The sequence below is a fragment of the Theropithecus gelada genome, chromosome 1, assembly GCF_003255815.1.
Source record: "Theropithecus gelada isolate Dixy chromosome 1, Tgel_1.0, whole genome shotgun sequence".
In the NCBI taxonomy this organism is placed as follows: domain Eukaryota; kingdom Metazoa; phylum Chordata; class Mammalia; order Primates; family Cercopithecidae; genus Theropithecus; species Theropithecus gelada.
In genome coordinates, this window is record NC_037668.1 from 42,809,350 (window position 1) to 42,835,540 (window position 26,191).

At 52.1% G+C, this 26,191-nt stretch overlaps 1 protein-coding gene across 3 annotated transcripts in view; it reads left to right on the forward strand.

Annotated features, from left to right (window-relative positions):
• Positions 1 to 26,191, forward strand: part of KAZN (kazrin, periplakin interacting protein) — a 194,866-nt gene that overhangs the window by 16,303 nt on the left and 152,372 nt on the right. For 2 of the 3 annotated variants that reach the window (XM_025367047.1, XM_025367054.1), the window contains exon 2: positions 20,635 to 20,826. In XM_025367047.1, the coding sequence (XP_025222832.1) occupies positions 20,635 to 20,826 (192 nt within the window). Of the gene's footprint in view, positions 1 to 6,028; positions 6,282 to 20,634; positions 20,827 to 26,191 lie in introns of those variants that run through there. The other variant, XM_025367063.1, reaches the window with a different exon arrangement.

Here is a 26,191-nt window from a genome sequence, read left to right on the forward strand (position 1 = left end):
AACAGGAGGTCCCTGCCAGGCTCGACAGAGACCCTGAGCTCCTCCACTGGAGGCAGAAGGGAGACTATCACGTGAACCCAAGTCACAGGGGGCCTGGGTTGACCTAGGCAAGTCCTGGGGCTCAGCCTCAGGAGTGCCAGGTTCCAAAGGCAGTGGCGGAGCCTTCACCCAGCCGGATCATCCCTCAGGGAGGGGTCTGCCTCTGTACCCCGGAAGCGTTTAAATGCCTGGGAGGCAGGCATTGATCGGTCCCTGCCTGACCAGTGGTTTGGCAGACCATAGATCAGGTGACCATCTTGGTTCAGTCAGCTGCCTCTGTAAGAGTGGGCGGGGTACTCAGTATAGAGAGCTGCATCCTTCCAGGGCCTGTGGGAAAGTAGCTGTGGTGGGGGGAATTTAGGGCAGGGAAGACAGATTGACTCATAAAGTCCAGTGCAGTTGTTCCTCTTGAGTTTGAATACCTTCAGGGATTGGCAACTCACTTCCTCTCCAGGCAGCCCCTCCAATTTTTGATTCGTTTTAAGCATTCACTCACTTTTATATTGAGCCAAAAATTGATCTCACAGTAGCATCCACCCATTGGCCTGCACCCTACATTTGAGGATCTTACACACTGAGTCTGTTTCCTTGACATGATAACCCCTCTGTTGTAAGAAGACAGCCACCGTGGCACGGGGGCCAGCTTCGTTTCTCCAGGCATTTTTCCTCCTAGCCAGGGCAGAGTAGATGGGTTGGGTGGTTGTGAGCACAGGGCGTCTTGCCTTGATCCTCCTAGCTTAGCCAACCTTAGATCTCTCGTCCCCCACTGGGAGCCCTTTGTGAGGGTGGAGGAAGAGCCGCTGGAGCCTGTACCTTCTCTTGCACGTCCTAAGGAAGAATGTTCCCCAGGCTGAGCTGTGTGTTCCTGGCTCTCTTGATGTTTGTTTCAGAGGACATGGCAGAAGCTCAAAGACATCAGGCAGCCCCCCTGGAAGCAGGCAAGGAGAGGGCCAGGTGGAAATGACTGCGGAGCGCTATCAGGGTGGATGGAGCTAGCCCAGTAGCCTGGGCCAGGCCAGGCAGGCGGAAATGGCCAGACAGATGTCATTCTCCTTTTCTTTCTCTTTTTTTTCCTTAGAGATGCAGTCTTGCCCTGTCACCCAGGCTGGAGTGCAGTGGTGCAGTCTTGGCTCACTGTAACCTCTGCCTCCCGGGTTCAGGTGATTCGGCTGCCTCAGCTTCCCAAGTAGCTAGGACTACAGGCAAGCGCCACCACACCCAGCTGAATTTTTGTATCTTTTAGTAGAGATGGAGTTTCACTGTATGTTGGCCAGGCTGGTCTCAAACTCCTGACCTCAGGTGATCTCCCTGTCTCGGCCTCCCAAAGTCTGGGATTACAGGCATGAGCCACCACACCCGGCATTATTTCCCTTTTCTGTAGCCCGCCCTGCATCCCCCATGCCATCAGGTCAGAAGGAACCCAAAGGCATGCAGTGGCAAGTTTACATATTCCTTTTGGGGTCCATGAGTAGCATCCACGGCCAAATAAACAGTACTCATCTCTTGGCAAGAGGGTCCTGAGAACATGGGCACTCAGCCGAGAGATTACAAAAAAGAGGAGGGCTAAGGTGGAACAATACATTAACTGTCGACCATTGGAAAAAGGAGATTGAATTTCTCTGCCTGGGAATTTTTAACCTGAATCAGCAGCCTACCTTCTAGGCCAGGGCAGCCTGAGTTGGTAGGTTGGATGGGGGTGTGGGGTGGGGAGGTTCTGATTTTTTTTACCCCGCTTCCCCAAAATTAGCTTTCTGCAGGTGTTCCTGCAGAGAAGATGCTAATTTAGAAGACGTATAGCTTTCTCCAGAGATTGGGAGCAGGGAAGATTTCCTGGGCACTGGAGTTATCCTGAGTTAATTTTCATGAACGCTGAAAGCTGACAACGCTTTGGTTCTGCCCATGCTCTTTGCTGAAATCCATGTTCTCTGCTCACCAAAGAAGGAACAGAGAGCTGCTGTCCTCTTGTCTGGCTTCCTGGCTTTGGGCTTTGTTGTCCCGGGCATCAGGACTAGAGAATAACTAGAACCCTGCATTGGTGTTTTGTTGGATTTCTGGGATATCTGCAGCTATGGGCTGTCTACCGCTGGAGGTGGGGTGACCTCATGGCTTAGTTGGTGGTCAGCCTGCAATTCCAGAGAGACGTGGCAACGAACCCACAATACAGGGCTTGTTCATGTCCCAAGTCGTGTTACAATGCAAACACCTGCTCCTGATTAGGACTTTTATTTCTTCAATTGGTTTATTTTCTGCTGCTTCACCCAAGCGTGGAGGCAGTGTTGAAGCATCACAAGCCGCGGTGTTTATGTGGTTTGTTTTGTTTTACACTTCCCACCCCTGCCAGTCCTGTATGCCCAGGGTACACATATTTGTCCCTTCTTCTCCTCAAGCAGCCACGAGTGATCGTGGTATTATTGCAGATGTGTCACGAAAGAGGTCCCCAGACGTTCCAGGGATATATATGGTTTGAGGTTTGTGGAGTGGGAAGAGGAAAAAGGAAGGATCTAGTAGAAGCTCAGCTCAAGAGAGTAGGGCAGGAAAAGGCCAACTTAGAGAATAAAACATGTAGATGAAAGAAACGCTTCCGACCTGCTCCAAACGTTAACACTCAGTGTTTGTGCACACCCTTCTGTTCTTTATTCAAGCGGCGCACTTTGATTCTGCAGCAGCCGAACCTAGAACCCGCTCTTCTCTAGTCAGTATCATTTTCTCCTGGGAGATGAGGGGTAGAAGGTGGCTTCAAGGAAAAACATGTTTTGGTATGAAAGCGCCTCTGGCCAGGAGAGTGTGGTCCTAAGCGGGTGTTCGGCTTGGTGAAAGGATGCTTTTGCCCCTGGGCTTGTGCCTTGGGCTGGCTTTAGCTCAACAGGCACTTCTTGGGCTTAGAGCACAGGTCAGGGCTGCACCAGCTGTTGCAGCTTATATAATACCTGGCTCCTGCCAGGAGGGTGCTCCAGGAAGACCCGGAAGGATGCTTCTCTGTACAAGACATTTCTTTGTCTGGGTTAGCAGGGCCTCTAAGAAAGGCAGGCCTGGAGCTGGTCACCACTGGTGAAAACTCGGCATCGCCCTTCTGTCTTCCTGCTTGTTGTGTTCTTGTGTTCTGTTGAACTGGATGTGAGCTGCGTGTGTGTGTGTGTGTGTGTGTGTGTGTGTGTGTTGTGGGGGAGGAGAGCCTTGGGTTTTTTTTTTTTTTTTGATTTACATTTTTCGAATAGTTTTCTCCTCTGCTCTCCCTAGAGGCGGCATGCAGAGTGGAAACAGCGTTTGACCTTTGTGAATTGTGAGCGGAGCTAGCCAGACAGACGGGGAAACATTTGGTGGGAAGTCAGAGGCCACTCAGAGCAAGACTTAAAGTTCCATTTCTACCTTTTTCAGTCCAGAAACCAGAGAAAGCCAGAGGGGACAGCGGCAGAATAGTGCCCAAGTCTCCAGATTAGGATTGCACGATCACTTCCTCAGCAGTCACCCCCAGCTCCTGGAGAGCCTACTCCGGGGACCTCTCAGCAAAGAATGTTCTACCTGAGGATGTACATCAGAGATTCCAGAAGTCTCTGGAGACCCAGGACAGTGCCTCTGGGCAAGGGCTGGTCTCACAACAAGAAGGCAGTGTGGCTCTTGAGGGAGGAGCAAGAGGGAAAATAATAACCACAATGTATATAGTACTTGCTGTGTGCTCAGCACCGTTCTTTTACGTATAGACCCTCGATTAATCCTTACAACAATCTCGTAAGAGAGCTACCCTTACTCCCATTTTACAGATGAGAGAACTGAGGCGCGGAGAGGTGAGGTGACCTGCTCAAGATCACTTGGTTAGTAAGTGGCTGGGATGCCTTGCTTGGAGATGTGTTTCTAGCTGCTTAGATGGCACCGCCTCTCAGGCGAGGTGCTCAGTGAGTGTTAAAACCGAAAGTTGGGCCGGGCACGGTGGCTTACGCTTATAATCCCAGCACTTTGGGAGGCCAAGGAGGGTGGATCACCTGAGGTCAGGAGTTTGAGACCAGCCTGACCAACATGGTAAAACCTTGTCTCTACTGAAAATACAAACAAATTAGCCAGATGTGGTGGCGCACGCCTGTAGTCCCAGCTACTTGGGAGACTGAGGCAGGAGAATCACTTGAACCTGGGAGGTGGAGGTTGCAGTGAGCCGAGATCTCACTACTGCACTCCAGCCTGGGTGACAGAGTGAGACTCCTCAAAAAACACAAAAACAAAAAAACACACACTGGATATGCAGCTTCTACGTCAGGGTCGAGCTTTCCTGTGGGGGAAGAAGTTCTGTCTTCAGACATAAAGGTGACTCAGGGACTTGAGTTTGTCTGCCTCTTCCCGCTCCCAGCTCCCCCTCCTAAAAAAAAACCTCACATTTTTCTGTGCCTTAATTATACATTTGGTTCACCGACTAAACTGCTGAAACTCTCTAAGTGAAGTAAGCGTGTTTTTCCAATCAGCTGTATTCATTTCTGGTCCTGAAGGTTGTGGCCTGATGCCGGGGAGACAGTTGTAGGGGTGCCCTTGGTCTCCTACTTGGTTTCAGAAGCCATGCCTGCCGAGGCCCCTGGAGATGGGATGGACCATTCTGGAATTGCAGGTCTCTCTCGCCTTCAAATAGGCAGGGACCCGAGGGGGACAGGAGTGGACTGCCCCAGAGAGGCAGTCTGCAGTGTGGACTGCCTGGTGTCTGTGAATGGGAGATGGGCCAGGGGCAGGAGTTAAGTGGGGAACTGGGCTTGGGCCCCCCATACCCCAGTGTGACCTGGCTGAGTCATGGTGCTGTTCCTGGGGCCTTGGGGTTGGCTGGCCTTTATTTAGGACAATAAAACCCACCATTGTAATCTTCCCGGGCAGTTGGGCTGATAACAGAGAAGTGAGCACTTGGAAGGAGGGAAAAGCGCTTTATTCAGCACTTTTTCAATATCAGCCCGCAGCAAGGCCTTCTGCAGATGGAGGCACCATCCTGTTTCGGGCAGGGCAGGAGGTCTCTTGCCCGCCTGCCAGCTGACCTGCATCCTGGGCTTCCTTCCGAGTTACAGTCATTGGATTTTGGGGTTGCAGTGGCCCTGCCACACGTTCAGAACAGCATCCCGGGACGAAGTACCGCAGGGGACAGCACCAGGCTGCACGGGGGCTCGTGGCCCACAGCTCCCTAGCTTTTTGCTCTTGGTCAGGCTCCTTATCCCTTTTGCCTTAGTTTCCCCATCTGTCAAGTAGGCTGAAACTACCCCTGAGGTCTCTGGGACGTTGTAGGGGATGTGTGCCCAGCACCAGGAGCGCCCCTGCAGGCCTCGCAGCTGCAGGTGGTGGAAGTCCAGTGCTGGAGGCTGAGTTGGGTCTCCTGTGAGCTAGTCCCCCATGGTCGGGTCCTGGTCTTTCTCAGCCCAAGGTAATTTTTCAATTAACTCAATTGGCTGGAAACCGGGGCGCCCTGGAGTGTGGGAAAACGTCCCAGGCCGGAAGGGCCCTCCCCTCTGCCCCCACTCATTTGGGGCTTGGCTCCCAGAGGGAGGATCCAATTTCACATCAGGACACCAGGATGTGATCCCCGTGCCCCTCTGAAAAATCCCAGATGGCGCCTTCTGGAAGCCCTAGCGGCCTCTGCACTGGCAGCCAGTCTGTCCTCCCTCCCTGCCCCCTCCCCCACCCCGGCTGGCTCCCCTGCCGGTGGGGAGAGCCTCGAACGCTGCTCGTTAGTGACTTTATTGCTAAACAATTTAGCAAGGCAGCCCTGCCAGTTTTCATAAGTGAAACATTGAAAGTATGCAAAGCATATTTTATTTCTTCCTGGAGCAGCTGCTCAGTCAGGCTGGCGAGTAATCGGGAGTGAGTTATATGGATTTGTGAGCTGCCCTGCAGTACTTTCAAGCCCCGCAGCCTCGAGAGCCTCCCACCAAGGGGCAAGTGTCCGCTCTGGCCCAGAAGACTTGGGCAGCCTGAGCCCAAGACATGCTCTCCTTTCCTGTCGCCTGCATGGAGTCAGGCATGCTCTGCGATGGCATCAGCAGCTGTCTGCCAGTGTTGACGGAGGGCCCATGGGTGCCAGGCCCCTTCCTGGGGCTTTTTATCTGTCCTCAGGCATTGGCACAGCAGCCCTGGGAAATGGATACTGTGTCATCTTCATTTTCCACACAAGGGCAGGGAAGTGACCTGCACAGTCAAACAGCTACCCAAGGACATTGCCAGAATTTGAACCAGGCCATCCAGTTCCAGAACCACTGCTCTTCTCTGTCACTGTGGCTACTTTACAGGTGAGGAAGTAGAGGGACGTAGAGGTGATGTGATTGCCGGAAACGCCCACTAGGTGTGTCCCTTCAGAAGCTGCACGGGAGACAGTGAGTCCCCCAGGTTTGCCATTTGCTCAGACCCCAGACCCCACTCTGGACTTGGTTTAAATACTCCTTTTTTTTTTTTTTTTTTTTTGAGGCAGAGTCTCACTCTGTTGCCCAGGCTAGAGTGCAGTGGCACAATCTCAGCTCACTGCAACCTCCGCCTCCCGGGTTCATGCCATTCTCCTGCCTCCGCCTCCCGAGTCGCTGGGACTACGGGCGCCTGCCACCACGCCTGGCTAATTTTTTGTATTTTTAGTAGTGACGGGTTTCACCATGTTAGCCAGGATGGTCTCGATCTGGTGTAAATTCTTTAGAAAGCACGCGTCTATTCACTATGGAGATCTGAAGATGTGGGAACTGAAGGCTCACCACCCTTGTGTGATGGCGACATCTAGGAGAGCCTTCAGCGGAGCCCCCGTTCACCTACGTCGCCTCTCAGTGTAATTATTTACATCTGCAGGGGCCGCCAGCATGCTTTACTCATTTTGCTGCATTTAACCCCTAAGTTGAAATCTGACACTGGCTTAGCATGTTCATGCCCAAGCGTGTTTCCAGTTTGGTGTCCAGCTCATGGTGTAGCCAGTGGCCGCGCGGTTGAGGTTGTGGATTCCAGACACTTTCCTCTAGGCTTTGGTTTGGTTATCTATAACATGGGAGTAGAAATGTCTGTTCTTTCCCCTAGTCTTCTCAGAAAGTTAGCTGTCCCACCCGGAGCTAGACACGGGAGAACCTGCTCTGTGACATGTGGGGCGGGCAGCTGCCATCTTTCTGTGGGTTCTGGGAATGGGTGGAGAAGGAAACTGAGATGCAGGGTTTTGTGCTGCTGAGTCACACTCAGGGTGGGAAAGAAAGCCGGGCTGGGCTCTGCCTGCCGTTGTAAGGCCGTGCTCAGGTTGCTTCCTCCCGATCTGCAGTGAGATTTGGGCTCCCTGTGTGAATGCTGTCATGAGGTGGTGGGTGTAACTAATGCGTGGCCTTCCGTATTTTTCCTCTTGGGGTGTTGGTAATTTTTTTTTTTTCCTCGAGGGTGGGGAAGAGGGAGGATGGATGAGGATGGATGGAAAAAAGCCCTGCACAGTGAGGATGTGGAGGGAAGCAGGCAGTGCTACCCGGGGCTTGCTGTCCCTCCCCTGGGTACCTCCCTTCAGGAGCCTGGCCTTGGGGAGGGGAGGAGATTGTTGCAAGAGCCAAGACTGGGGGACCTGGCCATTTTTTTTCATCTGAAGCTCAAAGACCCAAAGAAAGGCCCAGTTTCAACTGTGTGCCTACCTGTGAGACTATTTGTCCTGGCATTTAGTTTGCGAAGCAGGCACAGCATGGGGCTTAGGGCTGGGAGCCTATCCAGTGGTTAGGAACATGAGCTTTGGAATTAGACCAGCTGGGGTTGGGATCCAGCTGTGCCACCTGGACCAGCTCCGTGACCTTGAACAAACCAGCCCCCCCGTTCAAGCCTCCATTACTGCCCCTGCAAAACGGAGAGAATGCTAGCACTTCTCCCATGGGGTTGGTGAGAGACTCTGATGAGCTGAGGCTCAGTGCCAGGCACATAGTGAACACCCAAACGGGAGCTGGCACCCGCAGGTGAACCCCAGTGGCTGTGGGTTGGTGCAAAGACCTGTCCAGATGGGGGAAAAGGAGAAAGACTGATATGGGCAGGAAAAGCCTGGAAATGGCTTTGAGGCAGAACTTGGAAGGTTTGTGCCATGCAGTGTTTCAATCCAGAAGGACTGGTCACTGGGATCAAAGAGAAGCTAGAATTGAATTCTAAACAGTGATAAGTGCTCACTGCTTGAAAGAACTAAGTTCCCTTGTCCATTTTTGCCCATCTAGTTTCTGAAGAAAGAATAAGGTAGCCTTCAAGTTTGTAGGGACGCTAGGTGCCCAGAAAACTGTCTCTGACAAAAACAGTGTATCAGGATTCTTTTTCAAGTGCAAGGGATTAAAAAGTGCAACTCAAACTGGCTTAAATGAAAAAGGGAATAACTGGCTTATGTAACTGAAAAGGTCAGGGATAGGTGCTGGCTGCAGGTGTGGTGTGATCCAGGACTCAGGTATTCGGGTATTATCTGAATCCTGTCCTAGTCTCATTGACTTCTCCCCTCCCAGTGTCAAGACAGCTGCCAGCAACTCCAGGCTCCATCCTCACAGCCTGAGCCCATTGGTAAAGAGAGAGTCTGGATCCTGGTCGAGAGATTTACCTCTGATTGGACTGACTTGGGTCATATGCCTTCTCCTGAGCCAGTCACAGTGGTCAGGCTGATTCAGTGATCTCATTAGCCAGGCTGGGTCATATTTTCATCCCTGAACCACAGGTGTTGACAGGGGGGTCTCCCCAAAGGGAAATGGAGGTGCCATGCTGAAAAGAAGAGTCATAAAATGTCAGCCAGACAGAAACGTCTGCTGCCCAGTCCAGGAGGGGATAATAGAGAAATTTGGAAAGAAAAGGCTGGATGAGGTGGCCTCTCAGAGGAAGCGGTAGCATGGAGGCTCAGCTCGATGGCTGTGCTAGGAGTCTTCCTTGTACCAACAGGATGGCCCAGGAAGCCCCGTCCCAAGTCGGCCCACCTGACTTGTGATGAACTGGCTACAACTTGCAGCTTCTAATCCTCAGTGGAAAATGTGCTCATTAGGCCGGGCACGGTGGCTCATGCCTGCAATCCCAGCACTTTGGGAGGCCGAGGCGAGCAGATCACTTGAGGCCATGAGTTTGAGACCAGCCTGGCCAACATAGCGAAATGCCGTCTCTACAAAAAATGCAAACATTAGCAGGGCGTTGTAGCGCATGCCTGTAATCCCAGCTACTTGGGAGGCTGAGTCAGGAGAATTGCTTGAACCCAGGAGGTGGAGGTTGCAGTGAGCCAAGATCATGCCACTGCACTCCAGCCTGGGCAACAGAGTGAGAGTCTGACTAAAAAAATAATAATAAGTAACTTGTCTGTGGTTTTACATTAAGCAACTGAATTGGGATTAAAGGGAAAAAAATCCTTTATTAAAACAGCAGTTAATAAATACTAACTTAAAAAACAAAGAAAGAAAATGTACTTATTGAGGGCTGGGGGAGGCAGCTGGCCGGGCCGTGAGCAGAGGCCAGCACTTCCCCATCCCTCCTGCCCAAGCAAATTCCCAAGTAGGGAGGAGCAGATTCTTCACAGTCATCAAGGAGGCCTGGCCATGGGCTTTGGGATTGAGTCGTCCTTCCTGCCACCACCAGTCGGGGACCCAGCCACCCTGGTGGCAGGCAGGTGCCTGCCTCTCCCACCCCAACCCAGATGGTGTTTTTGGAGATTTACATTCCTCCGGGTGCCAGAAGCACCTGCCAAGTGATTTTTTGCAGCCTCTGCCATGAAGGTGTTAACCCAGACTTCCGGCAGACCCCGGGGGGCTGCATCCTGCAGCACCAATCCTCAGGTTAAGTGGGGCTGGAGGTCTGTGATTCCTTGACTTCCCCAGGACATCTCTGCTTCGGAGCCTGTGACTATCACCCTTCCAGGGCAGCGACATGGTTGCTGCCCAGCCTGTGTTTGGTGAGGGGTGGGTGAAGGCAGGCAGGAGAGGACCGGGTTTCTGGGGTGTGGAGCTGGGTGGGCCCAGCCCCCCATGGGAACTCTGAGCAGCAAGATGGTAGAAGAGGATTCGCGTGGCACTCGGGGCCCCCGAGGAGGGTCTGGCTAAAGGTGTGTTTATGGGCCAGCGGCTTCACCGGAAGAGCCTCTGCAGAGAAGACGGTTTCAACACCACCTAACGGAAAAAACAATTACTGTGCAATATGAGAAAAGGACAAAGGCTGTATACCTGAGTCCCTGCACCCTCCACACCCACCTGTAGTAAGAGTTACCAAGCGGCTCTCCGGGCGGGGGAGCGCCTTGGAAGAAGCCCTGTGGGGGAGTAGGTGGGTGTTATTTGAGAGTCTTCTCCTATTTGGGGATGGCTGAACTGCTTCCCGTCACCCCCTGCTGAGTGTCAGGATCATATGACACAGGCCCGGAGGACATGGAAATCTCCACCAAGCTGTGGCAGGGCGGCCACAGAGCCCAGCAGACCTGGGCTTGATCCCGTGTCCTGCCAATGTCTGTAAGCTTCAGGTGGGGACCACCACAGCCCTACATGGCTCCCACTTTTACCTGCCTGCCACCAGGGACTGGGGACTGAGGGACGGATGGGAGGGTCCATCTGGCAAATGGGGACAGAGGTGATTCAAGAAGATGGCGCCGCTTCCAGCTCCCCATGCAGGGACCAGGCAGGAGAGGGGAGGCCAGGGTGGGCCTGAGAGGGTCAGCCCCATAGAGGGAGTGATGCCAAGGCTAGGCTCCCCTCGCCCTGGAAGGCTCAGGGTGACCAACAGAAGCGTGTTCCTGAGGCTGGCATTTTCCAGCCTACAGCCGCCAGACTTCTCACTCCACAGACAAACCTTAGGACGCTGCGAGCTGAGTTTCCTTATGGCAGCTCTGGTCATATACAGAGCTTGGAGGAGGCTTTGGAGGAGTCTGCAATAGAGAGCCGGTGTGGCTGCTGCAGCGGCCCTGGGCTGGGCTAATCCAGGACTCCCAACCCCACTCAGATGCTGGGCCAGCTGAGCAAAGAGGCTGAGGTTCTGTGACCTCAGGCCTCCCCATCCAGGGAAAGGATGAAAATGGGGGTAACTCTCCAGGGAAGGTTTCAGGGCTATCTGCACAGCTGCAGGCCCAGACAGGAAAGGTGCACACGGCTTTTGTCTACCTGCACGGTGTCTTGAGTCTGGCAGCCGTACCCACAGGAGAAGGGGAATAGATCAGTGGTTACAAGAAACAGCAAACTTCCTATGTTTAACTGCATATTCTCTCTGTGACTCAGTTTCTTTTGTAAAATGGGGACGTCCCCTAGGGTCCTTAAGGGGACTGAGAATTCATGCACATGAAGATTTCCATCAATCTCAACACATGTGAAGGGCTCAGAAAGCGTGACTCTGATCACCTGGGCAAAGGCGACAAGCACATTCAAGCTCAGAGCAAAGATGCGTTTCTTTCCTGCCGCGTGCTACGCCCGCAGAACTGCAGAACAGAGGAGGTCCCTAGTCCCCTGGCGAAGACCCCCGCCCGCTCTGCCCTGGGCGGTGAGCTCTGCCGGCCTCCTCGTCTCTGATTCTTCCTTTCAGGACTCCCCTCCTCTGCTGGGTACCTGCTTTGTTGGATGCATTAATACATTCATCCCGTCACTGCTTAGTCTTGGGGGCCTGGGAGTCCCTGTCTCTTAAGATGACTTTGCCCATGAGAGTCATTGTGTCTCTTTTTTTAAAAATTTTTGTTTATTTACTTATTCATTCATTCATTCATGCATCCATTCATTTATTTATTTATTTTAGACAAAGTCTCTGTCTCCCAGGCTGGATCACAATGGCACAATCTCGGCTCACTGCAACTGCCACTTCCCAGGTTCAAGCAATTTTCCTGCCTCAGCCTTCCAAGTAGCTGGGATTACAGGTGGCTGCCACCACGCCCGGCTAATTTGTTGTATTTTTGGTAGAAACGGGGTTTGGCTATGTTGACCAGGCTGGCCTCGAACTCATGACCTCAGGCAATCCATCCCCCTCGGCTTCCCAAAGTGCCAAGATTAAGTCATGAGTCACCATGCCCATTCATGTCTCTGTCTTAAAACTAACCCTCCAAGGACAATGTGATTCCTTATTTTTAGAACAGGCATTATCCCAGTGTACTAAAATCACATTTGGACCTGATTTGGCCCCAACTCAATAATAGCAAGAGTGGTGGCCAAGGGGGCACTCACAACCTACTAGGTGCTGCTGGACCAGTGCACGGCAGGGCGGCACAGAGCCCAGCAGACCTGGGATTGATCCCGTGGCCTGCCAATGGCTGTGGGCCTCAGGTGGGGACCACCGCAGCCCTGCATGGGGTCATGAGATGGGGGCTGTCATCCAGCACCTGGCATCCACCTACTCAGGGGTGGCAGCAGCCATGGTCTCTGCAAGGCTTCATGGAGACAGTGGCAGGTCAATACAGAGCGCTTGTTACTTGGAAGTGACCTCCATTTGGCTGTGGTGGGTGTGGGACCATTCTCTAGGCATCCAATTTCTTTCCCACAGTGTGTGTGTGTGTGTGTGTGTGTGTGTGTGTGGCTCAAGCAAACACCCTGGTGTTTCCTGGACACACAGACCCCTCGTTGTTCACAAATCCACCAAGATGGATGGGGTTTAGACCAGGATACCGCTTTCATGGGGGCCTGCTGGAGAATAGGGGGTTGCCTGGTTGTGTATCTGGATTTATTTTGTGGGGAGGGCTACAAAAATGAGTTTTTAATGGAAAATCTGAAATATGCTACTGCTAAATTTAGATTTTTTTTCTTGGGGTATAATTCACATACAGTAAAATGCTTGGCTCTTAAGTGTACAGTTTGTGTTCAGTGAGTTTGCATGGCTGTTGATCAGGGCGTCCACCCCTGATGGTCAGCTGGGGACGGTCCCTCCAAGCCTGGACTCCACTCAGAGCCCCCCAAGCTCTCTGCCTCCCTCGTTCTCTAGACTTGATGACTCAGCCTTCAGCACATTCATCTCTGCTGTTTCATCCCCCCTTCCTAGGCTGGGGAAACCCGAAGGTCAGGGTTCTGCAGTTAGTGAGGCCAAAGTCTTCTTCCGGAACATCAAGGAGGTTTACCCTTTTCCGACATGATGGTGATGAGCTACATTTGACCCTCATGTAGAACCTTTCGGAGAGTTTCCACTGAGATGATTGCTTTGTTTAATGTTTACCACAGGCCTGAGAGACTGGCCTTGGCTCCATTTTCAGATAAGAGATCAGAGGTTACTTGTCCACAGGTCAAATAGCTGGGAAGTGGGGGAGCCAAGACTGAGCCCCAGCGAGCTGACCCCAAACCTGTGTGCCCGCCTCAGCACTGCACTGCGTGCCTCCCAAGAACATGGCATGGAGCACGGTGTTGGGTGTCGGGTGTGGACAGAACAGTCCCTGCCCTCGTGGAATGGACAGGCTGGCTCCATGGCCATACCCTTCTCCAGGGGCTGTGTAGGGAGTGTCCCTAGTGGAGGGCCAGGACCGCCATGCACTGAGTGGCTGACTCACTCATACCCTGCTGAGGGGCATGCCTGCCTTCACTGGCATCCGCCAAGCCTGGTTGCCGCCTAGGCCCTGCTGGCTCAGGAAGCCCTTGTGTCACCCACAGACCTTGCTCCTCTCCTTTTGGAAGGTGATAGCGTGACAGTTGAGGCTGGAAGTGCTGGAACCAGACCATCTGTGTCCAAACCCTGGCTCTGCTCTTCACCCTGTGTGACCTTGGCCAAGCCATTTAACTCCTCTGTGCCTCAACTTCCCCATCTAGAAACTGTGGATGATGATAGTAGGATCTGCTTCATGGAGTTACTGTGAGAATTAAACTAGTTAAGCAGGTAAAATACGGCAAAGCTTAGGGCATATAGTATGTGCTCAAGAAGTGTTAAGAAAGATGTAATTGTTATTATAATAAATAATACTCATAATATTATTGTTCCTTAGACCTTTGGCTTGGGGAGGCTGAGTTTACAAACCTACAATTCACCCAGAGTCTTAGCGGTCCGAGAGGTTGCCTTCTGTTTTAGGTGGTTGCTGTAGCTCTAGCCATTAAGTCCACTTTCCAGAAGTAGAGAAGGTGGAGAAAGGTGGAGAAAGAGGTAAAGCCCTATTTTTGTAAGGGTCGGTCCTCTTAAGGGACTTTTTCTGCACCTCACTGGCCAGAAGTGTGTCACATGGACAACCCTAGCTGAAAGGGAAGCTGGAAAACAGCATTTTTAAAAAGTGGGACTCATTGCTTTTGCAGACTAAAGGAGATGGGCTGCAGAAGGGCAAGGGTCTGCCCCAGCTCCCTTTGCCACCTGGTATGGACCTTTCCTCTGAGTGGGTACCCCACACCCCCTTTCCCTTGGAGAGGAGGCCCCGGGGACCTGCGGCATGGCCTGCCTGCTGGTATCGTCGTCCCCCCCGAGGGTGGCACCATTGGTAACAGTTGGCTCCCTGGGGCAGGAGGGCCACCGTTTCCCAGACAATATTTACTTCCTGCTACTATGGCCACGAGAACTCTGCTAAGTCCATGGGTTTTGGGCCCCTCTACTCAGAGGCCTGAGGGCACTGCGGTTCCCCAGTGTCAGCAGAAAGGTACCCAATCAATCTTTGGAGGTTTTTGTCCTTGGGCAAAGGCCAGGAAAGTTTTCTCCAGAAAGGATGACTCCTTCCTCAGTAGCTGTCTTGCCTTTGGCAAATGGCTTTCTCCTGTCATTGGGTCACCAGCCCGAGCTGCTCCAGATGCTTAACAAATACCATCTTCATCTCACACCCTCTAGCCCAGCACCAATAGGAGAGCTCCGTGCAGTCATGGCAGCGGTCTGGATCTGTACTGTCCCTTACCTTAGCTCCTAGCCACGTGGGTGCACTTGAAATGTGGCTAGAGAAACTGAGTTTTTCATTTTAATTAATTTGTACATAAGATAGTCACCTGTGGCCAGGCGCGGTGGCTCACGCCTGTCATCCCAGCACTTTGGGAGGCCGAGGCGGGCGGATCACGAGGTCAGGAGCTTGAGACCATCCTGGCTAACACAGTGAAACCCTGTCTCTACTAAAAATACAAAAAATTAGCCAGGCGTGGTGGCGGGCGCCTGTAGTCCCAGCTACTCGGGAGGCTGAGGCAGGAGAATGGCGTGAACCTGAGAGGCGGAGCTTGCAACAAGCTGAGATCGCACCACTGCACTCCAGCCTGTGAGAGACAGTGACTGGCCCACGGTCACACAGCAACGTAATAGTTCCTCTGAGGAAGAAACGCAAGTCTTCCAATGGCAGCTTCTTTATTGTTTCTTCAGAAATGTGGTTGGTCCCGTCTGCAGAGGGGAAGATGAGTTGTGGACACAGTGCTCAGTGTGCCAGGCACATGTAAGCACTTTACACGTGTCTTATTTATTCCCATCTCCCCTGTTTTACAGGTGAGGCCACCGAGGCCCAGGGAGGAGAAGTGCCTCGTGGTGGCCCCAGAACTGGTAAATTGAGAGGCTGTGCTCTTGGCGCTTAGGCTGAGATTGCAGTCCCAGGGCCGTCTCCACTCCTGGAAGAGTCTGGGGGATGCGAGACCTGGGCCTCCACACCCAGCTGGGGCAGGTGCAGTTAGCAAGCTCCGATAAGCCTCTCTTTCCGTGGGGTTGTTTTTCCAGCCTGGTCTCCTAAGACTTGGCTCCTGCAGGTGCCGCACCTGGTGACCCGCCCTGGAGGCTCCCATCAGCTTATTCACAGCCTGACTGGAGGGGTGGGGTTTAGGCGTCAGATACACCTGTTAAGAAGCGCACAGGAAAAAAATCTGCCTTTGCCACTGTTAGCCAAAGAGAAAGGCACATGGCACCCAGCTCCATCTCACTCTCTGCTCTCATCTGAGTGCAGGGTGCAGAGAAGACCCTGGCAGATGCCCTTCCTGTGCCTTCCCCGCCTCCCTCCTGTGCAGTGCTCAGGCAAAGCCCGCTCCCCTGGTTGTCCCATTTCATGGTGTCAAAATCCCCACGAGATGGGAGTAGCACTGCTGCAATAAAACACAAGACGCCCAGTTAAATTTAAATTTCAGATACGTGATGAATCAATGTTTAATATAGGTATGTTCCATGCAGTAGTTGGGACATACACTGAAAATGATTTGTTGTTTATCTGAAATTCAAATCTATCTGTGCGTCTAGGGGTGTTTGTTTGGCATTACTTTGTTTTGTTTTGCTTACTCTGGCAACCCTAAGTGGGTGGCATCTGTGCAGCATACATGACAACTGAGACCCAGAGAAGTGACATGAGGCTTGTGCAAAGTCAAGACGAGGCCCTGGCCAGGCCTAGGTTTGAAGCCAAATGTCTTGGAATTCTTTGCCTTCTTCCTGGACAACAGTAAACAATCTTGGCGGCTTCCTCGGGTGGTTGGAGGAGACCCAGAAGTCACTGAAAAAAAAAAAAAAAAGACCCAGCACGGTGGCTCACACCTGTAATCCCAGCACTTTGGGAGGCCAAAGCAGGTGGATCACCTGAGGTCAGGAGTTCGAGACCAGCCTGGCCAACATGGTGAAACCCCGTCTCTACTAAAAATACAAAAAATTACCCGGGCATGGTGGCAGGCCTGTAGCCTGTAATCCCAGCTACTCAGGAGGCTGAGGCAGGAGAATCACTTGAACCCGGTAGGCAGAGGTTGTAGTGAGCCGAGATCGCGCCGCTGCACTCCAGCCTGGGCAACAGGAGTGAAACTCCCATCTCAATAAAACAAAAAATTAAGCAAAAACAAACCTGCCTCTTCTACCTGTGTGACAATGGACATACTGTTAGCAGTCACTCACATCTTATTGTGAAATAGACTCTTAGTGACAGTCGAGTAGGGAACAGGGGCCCTGGCAGGATGGAAGACTGTAGAGTATTGATCAAGAGGAGAAAATTCCAGCCTTGGCGACTGCTAGAGATAGTGAGCTGAGGCAGGAGCGCTGAGGGGTGGTTGGGGCTGAGCCTTTCATAATCTGACCTCTCCAGCCTTCCTCCCGTTCTTCCTCACCTGGCACCCATTTCCTGGTCACTCAAGACCCTCCAGCTTTGCAGCTGCCTTTGCTCACACCACTTCCTCCTTCCCCAGTCGCATCCTCTAGGGTCCATCTGGAATGCCACCAACTTCTCAAGGGTGTCTGAGTGCTCCGAGTACGTGTGGCCCCTTCCATCTCTATTTCTTTGTATGTGCGTCTATTTGCTGGAGGCTTCTTGAGGCCAGGAGTCTTCCCTTCTGTTTCCTGGCCTGAAGTGTAGGTGGGCCCCAAATGTTTACCCAGAAAGAGGGCAGGGGTGTGGACCCAAAAGCAAACCTCCTACTTAGGAGTTTTGCTAAGAGACTTGGACAGTTCCTGGGCTGCCTCCGTGGCACATGAGGTTGGGGGTCCTTTGATGGTGGGATCCAGGAGCACTAACCTGAGAGTGGGGCCTGTCTGGGGCTTTCACCCCAGTGCCCCCATGCCCAGAGCCATGCGTGGTACGGGCAGGGACCTCTCCATGTTAGGTGGATGGAGGCGTTCGACAGACGTCACCGAGTGCCCCTGATGTGTCGCACAGACACTGTTTCCAGCACTCGAGACCCGATAGTGAAGGAGACAGGGCAGGATATGCGATCGGGCCCTGCTCTCGGATCCTGTGTCCACCGAGCACGCAGCTGGGAGTGAGTGAGCCTCCCTGTCGCTATGGGGTTTTGTCCGGGTTGCCTGCTGTGCTCTTGACACTGGACAGGAGCAGAGCCGTTTTAGGTCTCTTGAGGCTGTGACAGTGAGGCTGGGACAGAGTGACGGGAAGGAAACTGTGAAGAGGGGAGAGGAGCTCCCAGGCAGGACACAGCTCTGCGGAGGCCCCGAGGTGCAGTGAGTCTAGCGCCTTCCAGAACTGAGAGAAGCCGGCAGCCTGAAGGAGGCCTCAGACAGGGCCGAAGAGGCAGCTAATATGCCGAGTGGGGCGGGGAGGCCGTCGGGGCCAAGTGAGATGTGCCTTGCACCTCAGAGGCGCCCTCCGGCTTCTGTGGGGAGGAAGGACTCAGGTTAGGAGGAGCTGGGAGGGCAAGGAAGTACCCTGGGAGGCCTCCTCTCCTTAGAGGGGTGGCGGGGCCCATCGTGGCCTCAGGAAGTGACGTGAGATGGATGAGGGAATAGGGGCTGGAGATGCCACCACCTTTTCCCAAGGCGGCTGGTGGGAGAGAGGTGCTCCATCCTCAGGGCTCAGCCCTGCTCCCCCTCTGCCTGCCCCCTCCCCTGGACCTGGCTCTGCCCACTCAGCCTCGAGGCCAGTGGATGCCTAGGGAGTCCAGAGGGTTGTAGTGCCTTAGAGATTGCCAGCAGGCACTGATGGCTAGGGTAGGGCATCTAGGAGAGGGCAGTGCATTACCATTATTGCACCCTCTCTGTACATGGCATTCACGGAGCACTTCTAGCATATGTACATGGGGTACTTCCTGTGTACATGGAGCACTTCTTATGTACATGGAGCACTTCCTGTGTACCCAGGGCACTTCTTGTGTACATGGAACACTTCCTGTGTACATGGAGCATTTCCTTTATGAGGAGGGGCACTTCCAATGCCTCCGAGGAGCCTCACAGCCAATGAGGGTTAGACCTGTTTAACAGATGCAGTGTCCGAGGGTCAGCAGGGAGGGACTTGCTCATCAGCCACCACGTGCCTGGCTGGAGACCTGGTGACTCCAAAGCTGTGCCCCCAGCCATGCCCCTTCCATGACCCTCTTGGGAGAGGACTGTGCACCGGACATCCAGGGAGTACACATCCCCTTTTAGCAGCAGGGACGCTCCTGGCTCTACCTGCACATGTCCGGTCCAGCCAGGGCTGCCCTTGGCCCCTCCCCTGGTCCCTCTGTGATGTGGAATGGAGGGAAGGGGAAGGCAGTGTGGGGAGGAGAGGAGTCCGTGCAGAGGGTGGGACGGCCGGGTGGCCAGCACAAGGCTGGTGAGTGCGGCGCCTTCGTCTGTTCATTCTGGAGGGTGGCCAGGTGCCAGGTGCTGTTCTAGGCACGAGGATGCGGCCATGGACAAAACAGACTCAAGTTCCCGCCCTCCTGGGTCTTACAGCCAGCCTGTGGATAAACAGATCCACAGGGCATGACAGGCGCTGACGGCTACTGCGGAGAAAGAGCGAGGAGGAAGGAGGCCGGGGCTCAGGGTGGCAGGGTGCAGGGCGGCGGGGCAGAGTGTGCTGAGCTTCCACCATAGCGGTGATGGACACAGACAGTCCTGCACCCCCACCCGCCTCTGGAGCCCACATTGAGTTTGGGAAGGAGACAGATAAATAGAGTATCACACAGGGTGGTGAGAGAAGGCCCTTCCACGCAGGTGATGTGGAGTGGATGCTTGTGTCACAATGAGGAGGCAGCCACAGGAAGAACCAGGAAAGGATGTTCAGGTGGAGGGCACTGCAGAGACAAAGGCGCTATGCTGGAAAGAGCGTGGCATATTGTAGAGAGGGGGACGAGTGTGGCTGTAGGTGGGAAGAGAGAGAGGATGTAGGCAGAGGCCTGGCCCCAGCCAGGGCTGCCCTTGTCCCCTCCCCAGGTCCCTCTGTGATGTAAAATGAGGGAAGGAAGGGGAAGGCAGTGTGCGGAGGGTGGGGGTGGCCCAGTGGCCAGCACGAGGCTGGTGAGTGTGGCACCTTCATCTGTTCATTCTCAAGGGGACCTGCTTAATGAATATTTCAGCGTGTCCTTCCACCGTCTCCTAAGTGAGGATTGCTCCTTCTCTTAATGCGCTCTCCTAAGAGTTATGCAGAGGTATACGTAGCCTGGCGCCTGTGCACAGCCTGATTGCCTCTAGCACCCCTCAGCAGTTCTGTTTTCACCGTTGCCCAGGTGAGCTGACCTGGGTGTGGGTGTGTGTATCTGCCCACAGGACTGAGAAGCTGACAACACCTGGGTTGACATGGCTCTCACTCTGAGAGGATGACATACCTTCTGGGTCCCTTCCAGCACCCAGGGCCTGAGTGTTCTCCTTGGCCCCATTCCTGGGGCCTCACTGTACCTAGGGTTGGATTTAAGTGCTACAGAAACCTCTGTCCACGGTGTCACCTTGTCACTGCTCATTAGACCCTATTTTCCTGCAGGACAGTCAGGTGCAAATGCGTAAGTTCTGTTTGTACACAGTGCTGAGCTCCTCAAGGTTATGTGTTTTGCAAAATGTGTTGAATATGCCTTTCTATGGCTGTTTCCCAAGCATGAGACTGGGAGTCCGGGCTGTGGAGTCAGCCAGGCCTTGGTTCAAATCCCAGCTCTGCTACGCACTAACTTTATGACCACCTGGAGTTTCTTAATCTCTCTGGGCCTCGAGGTCCTAATTTGTAAAATGGGATTATGATGGTCCCTAGCATCTGAAGGTTTTGGTGGCTTAAATGAGATAATGCTTATGAAACTCAACTCAGCATACTGTTGGCTCGTGGTTATGATGCTAACTCCTAAGACCGTCGGCCACTGGAGTGGGCATTCTGAGTGCAGGACAGTGACAGTGGATTCCCCAGGAGTCGTGGTGGCGGGTGGGGGGGTCTCACTAGGTGTGCTCTGCAGACTGTGGGTGGGGCCTAACATTGGCACTGGGGCTCTTTGGAATAAGGCAGTGGTTTCGAGGGGCTCTCCTCCCTTCACATATGTAGGAAAGGCCCTGAATGCAGAGCAAACAGAAAAGCCAAAGCAACCTCAAAGCATCCCCAGAAAACGCGAGTGAGCGGCAGCCGACGTTCCTGTCCTCTAACCCTGTGCCCTTCTCCCCTAGTGCTCCTGCGGGAAGAAGTGTCGCGGCTCCAGGAGGAAGTTCACCTTCTCCGGCAGATGAAGGAGATGTTGGCAAAGGACCTGGAGGAGTCACAGGGCGGCAAGTCCTCCGAGGTCCTCTCGGCCACCGAGCTCAGGGTCCAACTGGCCCAGAAGGAGCAGGAGCTAGCCAGAGCCAAAGAAGCCTTGCAGGGTGAGTGATGAGTGAGCGGCGGTTCCTTTGTGGGGGCTCAGGCCCCAGGGATCTGGGGTCCTCCCCATGCAGCGGAAGTGACGCACGCAGATGGACACAGGGGTCTCCCAGCACCCACCTCCAGCCACGGCTGCCCTGTCCCTTCTTCAAGTGGAATTCTGCGTCTTGTGGGGTGGGTGCAGATGCCATTCCTTCCTCCAGTGTGACCATCACACATTGCCCATATGGCTGGATGTGAGGTGCCTCCCTCTGGGGTGTGATTAGTGGGTGGGCATCTTGGCTGGACCAGGACGCTGGCCCAGCAGCCGAGTCTCTCTTACCCGGCACCCTTGGGGTCCTTCGGTGCCTCCACTCAGAGCACAGTGCAGCTACACTGGTTTCTCTGCTGGAGGACATGTCTGTGTCCCATGCGTCCCTCTTGCTCACCATGATGGGCTCTCCTGGGCTCAGAGGAAGGAGTTGGAAGATGACATGGTGTAGTGTCCAGGGGGTCTCTTGAAGACAAGGACCACAGACCCGTAACTACCATGTGGCTGGTGTGTCTTCAGCCAGAAATTAATTTAGGAGATGAGGAAACTGGTGTCCACATGCTCAGCCTGGTTTCCCTGGAGGGACCCACATCCCTCTCTCCTGGGAGGCACCTGCCCACATTCTGTGGGGCTGGAAGAAGGGTCTCAGCAGGTTATTTGAGAAAGGTTGGAAGCCATCATGTAACCTGTCAGTGGACTCCACAGTGCTTGGAGAACTCAGGCATGAAACATCTGGGGAAAACATAGCCTTAGGGGTCTGCACTGATTCTCTTAAGCCCCCTCAGTGTCTTTGCTGCTTCTAGAAAGGACAATAAAGCTTTGCAACCTGCTTTCCACTTATCATTCACTAGAACAATGAATCCTCTTTAAAAATGTTGTTTCTGAAGCTAAAGCAGGTTTATTAATTAGGTTAATACCATGTGCTGTAACAAAGAGACCCCAAAACACAGAGGCTTAAAGAATCTGTTTTTTCCTTAACCACCCCCCAGTGAGCATTTGAGTCTGGTTGGGTGTATGTTTTCCCCTCGGTCCATGAGAAACGCCAGGGAAAGAGCCAGAATCAAGGGCCAGAGATTTGCCTTTGTGAGAGCTTGGTCATGTGACCATTCCTAGATGCAGAGGGTTCTGGGAAATGTAGTTTCTAGCTGCGTGGCCTTGACCCAGCTAGGACTCTAACAGGGAAAAAGGGAGAATGGATTTTGCTGGACCGTTAATTGGCTCAGTCAGAGCCAGTTCGCTGACAAAAGGTGTGATGTGGGCAGCAGGCCAAGAAGGCTATCTGTCCAGTGCCCAGCTGACCATCCCCCGGAAAGCCTGGGAAGTCCTCAGTTGAGGGTGAGCTTGTATCCAGTGTCACAACACTCTTGACACATGTTCTTTTCAGCAGTACATGTTGCTCTCCGAGGCAGCTAGATGACCCTCTTCTTCTGGGGTCTTGTTTCTGGTGGGGCCATGGCGGCAGCGTTTTGGGTGGTCTTTTGAAGCTGCAGTGGATTTTGGGGAACATTGTGGCCCAGCTGAGATGGCATGCCTGGGAAGTCATTTTGCCAAGCAGGCACACTTCGCCTCTATGCAGCCACCCGGCAATCTAGGCAGATCTGTGTGAGCCATCCTCCATGCCCAGTTTCCCAGGATCCTGTAATATCCATTCTCCTTCGTCAGGATGGAGACCCACGTCTCGGGAACCTCCCACAAGCAAGTGCTGCTGGGCCCAGGCTGTGCAAGCTATTGTCGTTTGGTCTTGTAAAGCTTTCTCATGTAGTGGAGAGTACAGAGTGGCTCAGAAAGCAGCCAGATGCTGCTCAGTCACCTTTCCCACTCTGTGTCCCAGGGACAGAGATGCTGACCTCCACGTCTTTGACCAGGGACAGGATTTTCACCCCTGTGTGCTCTTCTGGACCTGCGAGGAGGAGAAAAACCTCCCTTAGCGGTTCCTGGGCCTAGAGGGATGGGCCGGGGGTTAAGCAAAGGCTCACTTACACCACCATCCTCAGCTACTGGGATGTACAACCTAGCTTTCCAAACCTCAGTTTCCTGATCTGAGTGATGGGACATTAACGGTGGCTTTGCAGGAGGTTGTGAAAATGAAAGGAGGTAATGCCTGGAAAGGTGATAAATAGTTCCCGCCGTTATGATAATGTACCTCCTTCTCTCTTTAGCCCACAAGGCACAGAGCTGTACAGGCAATCTTTCCTAACTCTGTGCTGTAAGATTTCTTATCCACCACCAAAGATCTTTGGCCTTGCCCAGGGATGCAGAGATCTACCCCTTTGTAGGAATATTAATATAAGCAACAAGGACTTGTCAGTATTCATGAAAAAGGAAGCTTTATTGAGCACCTACTGGGTGCCAACACCGTTCTAAGCACATGACTTACCATTCACCTCAATCCTGCCAGGAGCTGGAAACCCCATTTCTCAGGTGGAGACGCCTGAATGAGGTTCAGGGAAAGTAAATAACTTGACCAAGGTGACAGAGCTAATTAGCAGCAGAAGCAGAGACTTCTTCCCGCTGCACAGACACGCCTCATCTTCCCTCTGGGTGTGTTACGGGGAAGGAAGTTGGCCCGGATGCGAGAGACAGAAGCCATTCTTACTTCAGTGGTGGTGACAGCAGACTCAAGTCAGATCTGGGCTTGAATCCCACCTCTACCACTTATTAGCTATGTGAGCTTGAATGCATTCCTTTGTTTTTACTTTTTTATTTTACTGTAAGTTCTGAGATAAATGTGCAGAACGTGCAGGTTTGTTACATAAGTATACATGTACGATAGTGGTTTGCTGTACCTATCAACTCATCATCTAGGTTTTAAGTCCTGCATGCATTAGGTATTTGTCCTAAAGCTCTCCCTCCCCTTGCACCCACCACCCAACAGGCCCCAGTGTGTGAAGTTCCCCTCCCTGTGTCCATGTGTTCTCATTGTTCAACTCCCACTTACGAGTGAGAACATGCAGTGTTTGGTTTTCTGTTCCTGTGATAGTTTGCTGAGAATGATGGTTTCTAGCTTTATCCATGTCCCTGCAAAAGACGTGAACTCATTCTTTTTTTATGGTTGCATAGTATTCCATGATGTATATGTACCACATTTTCTTTATCCAGTCTGTCATTGATGGGCATTTGGGCTGGTTCCAAGTCTTCGCTATTGTAAATAGTGCTGCAATAAACATACGTGTGCATGTGTCTTTATAGCAGCATGATTTATAATCCTGTGGGTATATACCCAGTAATGGGATTCCTGGGTCAAATGGTATTTCTGGTTCTAGAGCTTGGATGCATTCTTTAACCTCCCTGCCCCATTATTCCTTTGCTGAGAGTAATAGTAACAATGCCTGTGTTTCTTATAATTGGGACTGATAAACAGTAGCTACTTCATAGGGTTGTTGTGAAGATTGAGGTAGAAAGTGCATGGCCTGGTGTGTAGTACCATTGGTGCCGATACTGAGATCTGCTTGGAGATGTTGTTTGTCTGATTGTCATGAGGGGTGGTCCAGACCTGAGACCCCCCCGAGCCCATCCAGGCTCAAGGTAGCAGCATTCCTGAAAGGCAGTGAGATGGGCACCTTCAGCCACCACGAGCATCCTGCCTGGAATTCTACAAAGTCATAAATAAGATGCTTCACCAGCCACAGCACATGGTGAGTAAATTGCAGACAGATGTGGGCAGAAGGAGTCCAGGGCATGGAAAGGGATTTATATGCCTATAATGAGGAGAGGGGGAATAAACGCGCAAGCCGAGCAAGCAGCAGATGTTGGGCGACACTTGTTAACATCCAGTGTCCCTAACGTGGGAAAAAGCAAAGCCCCCAAAGACTTACCCCCTGGCAGATTCCCTCTCCAACTAACTCCCCCGCCGTCTTGTGTTTGAATGAGACCCGAAATTTCTAGCATGTGAGAGGAATAGGAATTCAAGCAGGCACCCAAAACATCAGTCTGTGGTTACAACACAAAAGCAATGAAAAGAATCCTGTTTGGGAAAAACGGGGGCTTAGAAGATTCCTTTGTTTCTTTGGAAATGAGTGTGGGAAAGTTTGGTTTTGAATTTTGGTCTCCTCATGAGCTTAAAGACAGAAACCTGAATGATTGTTTAAGAGAGAGAGAGAGATTTTTTTTTTTTTTTTTTTTTGAGGCAGGGTCTCACTCTGTCATCCAGACTTGAAGTGCACTGGAGCAATCTCAGCTCACTGCAACCTCTGCCTCCTGGGCTCAAATGAACCTCCAGAGTAGCTGGAACTACAGGCACATACCACCATGCCTGGCTAATTTTTGTATTTTTTTGTAGAGATGGAGGTCTTGCCATGTTGCTCCGTCTGGTCTCAAACTCCTGGGCTCAAATGATCTGCCCGAGTCGGCTTTCCAAAGTGCTGAGATTACAGGCATGAGCCACCAAGCCCACCTCATCAATGGTACCATCTTATGTATAAACTGCATGAGCCCTGCCTGGCTCATGTGGTAAGCGTGTAGCCTGGGGGACCCCCTTTGGGGTGTCTGTTGATTTCCTCAGGCCTCCTCAATTTCATGATTTCCCCGCGAATCAAGGCAGCACAGAAACAATGATGGTGAAAATTTGCTTCATTCCTTTTTAAATCTCTTAACAGCATGTCAAGTGTTTTGAGCGTGTTCCCACAACAATAAATACTCTTTGAAAACATAATTTTTAATGACTACATAATGTTCTAGCAAATAGAGATACCATAATTTATTTAGCCGTTTCCCTATTATTAGACATTTAAGTTGTTTCTACTTTTTTTCTCTCTCTGTCTTTCTGTTTGTGTTTTTGCCGTTATAGAACACTGTCATAAAGATCCATGTGTGTAAATCTGTTTATTTTCGTAAGACGCATTTCTTAAGCTTTTTGGTCTGAGGACCACTTTACACCTTTACAGAATTGAAGACCCCCAAAGAGCTTTTGTTCATTTTTAATGAACAAAATTAATGTTTTCAAACAGTATTAATGTTTTCAAAATTAAAACTAGAAAAAGGATGTAAATCTTCAGTGATTTATTTTAAAATCATCATAATAAATTCATTATATGTTAATGTAAGTACAGTATCTTTTTCTTTTCTTTTCTTTTCTTTTTTTTTTTAGATAGTCTCACTCTGTCACCCAGGCTGGAGTGCAGGGGCATGATCTCGGCTCACTGCAACATCCGCCTTCTGGGTTCAAGTGATTCTCGTGCCTCAGCCTCCCAAGTAGCTGGGACTACAGGCACCTGCCACCACACCCGGCTAATTTTTGTATTTTTAGCAGAGACAGGATTTCACCGTGTTGCCCAGGTTGGTCTAAAACTCTTGATCTTAAGCAATCTGTCCGCCTCGGCCTCCCAAAGTGCTGGGAT